This window comes from Acromyrmex echinatior, chromosome 13 (genome assembly GCF_024713525.1).
Source record: "Acromyrmex echinatior isolate Ae372 chromosome 13, ASM2471352v2, whole genome shotgun sequence".
Classification (NCBI taxonomy): domain Eukaryota; kingdom Metazoa; phylum Arthropoda; class Insecta; order Hymenoptera; family Formicidae; genus Acromyrmex; species Acromyrmex echinatior.
This window is the reverse complement of record NC_141864.1, coordinates 12728118-12732056: the sequence shown is the minus strand read 5'-3', so window position 1 is coordinate 12732056 and position 3939 is coordinate 12728118. Positions and strand designations below refer to the sequence as shown.

Genomic DNA, 3939 nt, shown 5'->3' with positions numbered 1-3939 from the left:
ACAAATACAATTTTCATAAATCAATTTTTTTTATAATTAGTTTCATTATTGATTTTATTTTATTGCTTTTATAATCAAGGAAATACATTTGATATAATAATCTTATAAATGAGTTAATAATAATAATAATATTATATATATTGTCTGCTGCGATATGGGAATGGAATTAGATGGAGGAAAAGGATAGTAAATAAAGGAAAAATAATTTTTTAAATTGAATAATATATTTTTAATGTACATTTATTTTTTATGTAATGCATCATTTACAATATTGTCTAAAGCGTATATCAACAATTCGCACTCGATAAGCGAAGTTTTATCATGAATTTCATACAAGATTCTGGCTGCATTGCATTTATCAGTGATACAACTTTGACGTAAAATAGTTACAAATTTGTTAAATTTCTTATTAACATCGTGTATATTCTGACATAGTCCGATATACACGTGCTCAATGCAATGTTCAAGTTTGAACATAAAGGCTACAGTTAGCGGCTTCATGTACAAACAAGTATCGCGTGATTTCAATTTTACAATATTTACATGACATTTTTCAAGTTCCAGATCTCCAATCATTAGAGATGAAGTCACAGTTGACTGCAGGAGTCGCTCAATGTTCATACGTCTCTCAATGAATATCTTCCACGTTGTATAAGATAAGATTATCCGATTACCTCGATTATCGCCAATAAGTAATTCCACAAAGGACATAGATCCCACGTTGATTCCAATATCCAAATATTTATATGCTGTGAGTGTTAAGGCAAATCTCCTTCCCAAGATATGAGACGTATAATGAGGTTTCGAAGATGAATTATTAAAAGATATACTACAGAAAAAAGAATACAGATGAGAAAGTTAAAGTGCATACAAAAATTGTTATGCAATTGAACTTACTCTTTCTCCCACGCTTTATTCTGTTGAAACGGAACATAAGAGTTCATATTCTTATGTATTTTCAAAAGCTATCTCATTAAACCTGACCTTTACAAAGCAACTAATGCAATAACGAATGTATGTACATACGTTGCTGAGCAGTGATGAGAATTCTAGGCCGCTTGCAGCACGCGATCAGCGCTATCAGTCGGCGGCTTGGCGTAACCGGTAGCAACACAAGCATGAGCTCGTATTCGTGTGACTTGGTTAGAAATGACTATATCGTTCTGTCCTTTTTGCACTACATTCTTATTTCTTGCTTTGTCGACACACAGAGAACGTGAGAGAACCTTATTATTTCAATCAAGCAAGCGAACCGGTCGAACGACCGAAATATGTTTTCTCGGTCTCTTGGCTCTCGATGTCAGACATAGGCCTGATATCAAAAGGCCTGGGAGCATGGGGACGTTCTAGATAACATATAAGTTTTAATAAATTGTAATAATCATATACCTCTTAATTCAGAACTTTATAAATCGTGTCAAAACATGATAATTGACGAGAGATTAATTGTTTATGATTTTTCATTCGTGTTATGTACCGCAGTCATAAATTCTACAAGAAACTGGCGTGTTCGAGCGCGAAAGATGTGAGATCGGAAATAAGTACTCTAATTAGTAGTAAACTTATATATTAAGTCAAATATATTTTCATATAATTTTTGAAATTATTCGTATATGTAATTTTCAAGCAATAGTTGTAGGAATAAAATCAATTCGCTTTTCAATAAGCAAATAGAAAATTATTTCAAAATTACACAACATATGAAGGCTTTCAATTGTGTATTACAAAATTTTATTGGTATCATCTTTATTTATTATATATTATTAGTAATCTTGTTTTCCAAATTTTCATTAACAAAATTTTAAATGCGGATGTGATAATTAGTAAGAAACATTTTATACAAAATATTGATCGACAAAAAGCGTATTTGTCATAAACACAACATCATTAAACATGTTTTTTTTATGTGAATCTTTCATCGATTAAGTCGAATACATATCACACATGTCGAATCATTATTTTTCCTACAGTTTTTGATTTTAAGGTACATGAATAATTGCAATTGTTATAGCGAAAATATATTATTCTTATACAGATAATTAATTGAACTACTTATATCAACGAAGTATATTAAAGGGAAAAACAGGATTTTTTCGCAGGACTATCAATGTACTGTTCTGATCTATGTTCATCCCTTTCTAAGTAATTTTTTTATCTTTTACATAAAATTATTGTAAAGAATGCACAATGTTAAATTATATCTAATTTGAATTATTTTTAATCATTTCTATAGGTTGCCCTTGTAATTCTTATATAATACGTTGTTAATTTAACTGAAATCACACTTAACAAAATATGTTTGTATACAACAATATAACTGTAAATAACAGTAAATATGCTAATAAACGGATCTTTTTTCATAATTGTCCTAATGTCCACAAATCAAAATGTTTTAAAAAGATATCTCCGAAACTATCAATTATACAACATTCAATTAAAAAAATCATTTTGTAGATAATTTGTTAGTAGTACTGCAAATTATCTACCGCTCACTCGACATATCCGGATGTGACGACATGTCAACTCATCGAGTCGCCCTTCTATACCATCTAAATTATACATGTTACTCTTTTTACCTCCCCTGTCAACCATCTTCTCCGTACTAAGCGCGCCTTTTTATCTCTTACATATACTTTCTTGTGACGCATACGAATAAAAAGCGAGCATTTCTAATTATCAGAATTCTGTTCTTTTCGACGTCCCTATTCCTCTGTGCGACTCATAATTAAATAATCGTGCGTTTTGTAGATGCAGTCAAATTTGAGATATTCGCGAAGACAAAACAAATTTACGTTCAACAATAAGGCCCGTTCTACAATCAGTCGTATGTCGGAGTCTGGCATCGTATGCATGCGCACTGGATTGTCGATTGTCGAATGAAGTTGTCGCAAGTAGGCTAGTGTTGTCGGAATAGAAGATGGTCAATTCCCATATTTTCCGACTACGACTAGATGAAATATAACCTTCGGACACATTTGTGTATGAATACACAGATATTTTTATATAAATGTATGGATATATTTATATTATATTATGGAATCACTGAATGTAGATGAAATAATTATTGATTTTGTTCGCGAAAATCATTGTTTATATGATAAACGATGTGGATTTTAAAAATGTTAGCAAAAAAAGAGATATGTGACAATAAATGTCCACAAATTTGAGAAATTGTTATGACAAATTTGTCAGGTAATTTTTATTTGTTAAAATATTATTATTTAATATAAAAATATTTTGTAATTTAATTCTTTTATATCAAACTTAAGAACTGCTTAAAAGAGCTAACACTGAGTGAATTTGTGTATATAAATTTATTCAAGTTTAATAATTTGAATAATATACGTTTCGATTACCGTTTTGATCCTTTTCAATATTATAAAACTTATTAATCAATGCATAGTAGTTGTCAAGCAAGTAAAGTCGCATTATTCTACAATCTATAATTTGCATCCAAATTAATAATGAATTTGAATATTCAACGTTTGAATATCCATTCTTTACATTTGTTTTGACCTTTCGATTAACGACTCAATTGTAGAATAGCAAGCCGTATTCATGTGCGACATACGACAAATGACTAACGACAATCGACATACGACAGATTGTAGAAGGGGCCTAAGACATCCTTTAAAAAAATTCTATCTTGAAAATTATTAGTCATACGAAGTTCACTAAAACATCGTGGGAAATTTTATAAGCTTTATTTAGCTTTATTTTCGAAATGAACGTAAATTTCCGTACAATGAATAATTTCTGAGATATTTACAAAAAAATCGATTTTGATCGACATTTTTTTAAGATGGCGTAGTCGGCTATGCCAGCTCACACATAGAGAGTTTTGATATGTTAAAAAGATCACTGTACATACCGCTATGCAAAAATTCAACTTTGCAGCAATTTTTTTATATATCGCCAAAAATTGTCTAGTTTTCCTGT

General features: G+C 30.2%; 1 protein-coding gene across 1 annotated transcript; it reads right to left on the bottom strand.

Moving 5' to 3' along the window:
- Positions 1 to 222: 222 nt before the first annotated feature.
- Positions 223 to 1322, bottom strand: LOC105155030 (uncharacterized). Its single transcript, XM_011070900.2, has 2 exons — positions 898 to 1322; positions 223 to 829 (listed from the first exon to the last, which is right to left on the bottom strand). Exons 1-2 carry the CDS (start codon positions 942 to 944, stop codon positions 241 to 243), a joined length of 636 nt encoding a protein of 211 aa, XP_011069202.1. The 5' UTR covers positions 945 to 1322; the 3' UTR covers positions 223 to 240.
- Positions 1323 to 3939: the final 2617 nt, after the last annotated feature.

What these genes read in the sequence shown, in the direction of transcription:
- LOC105155030 (XM_011070900.2), bottom strand. Translation starts at nt 944, where the DNA reads ATGAACTCTTATGTTCCGTTTCAACAGAATAAAGCGTGGGAGAAAGA. An exon ending in AATAAAGCGTGGGAGAAAGA is followed by an intron (nt 830 to 897) that starts GTAAGTTCAATT and finishes TTTTTTCTGTAG; the next exon opens with TATATCTTTTAATAATTCAT.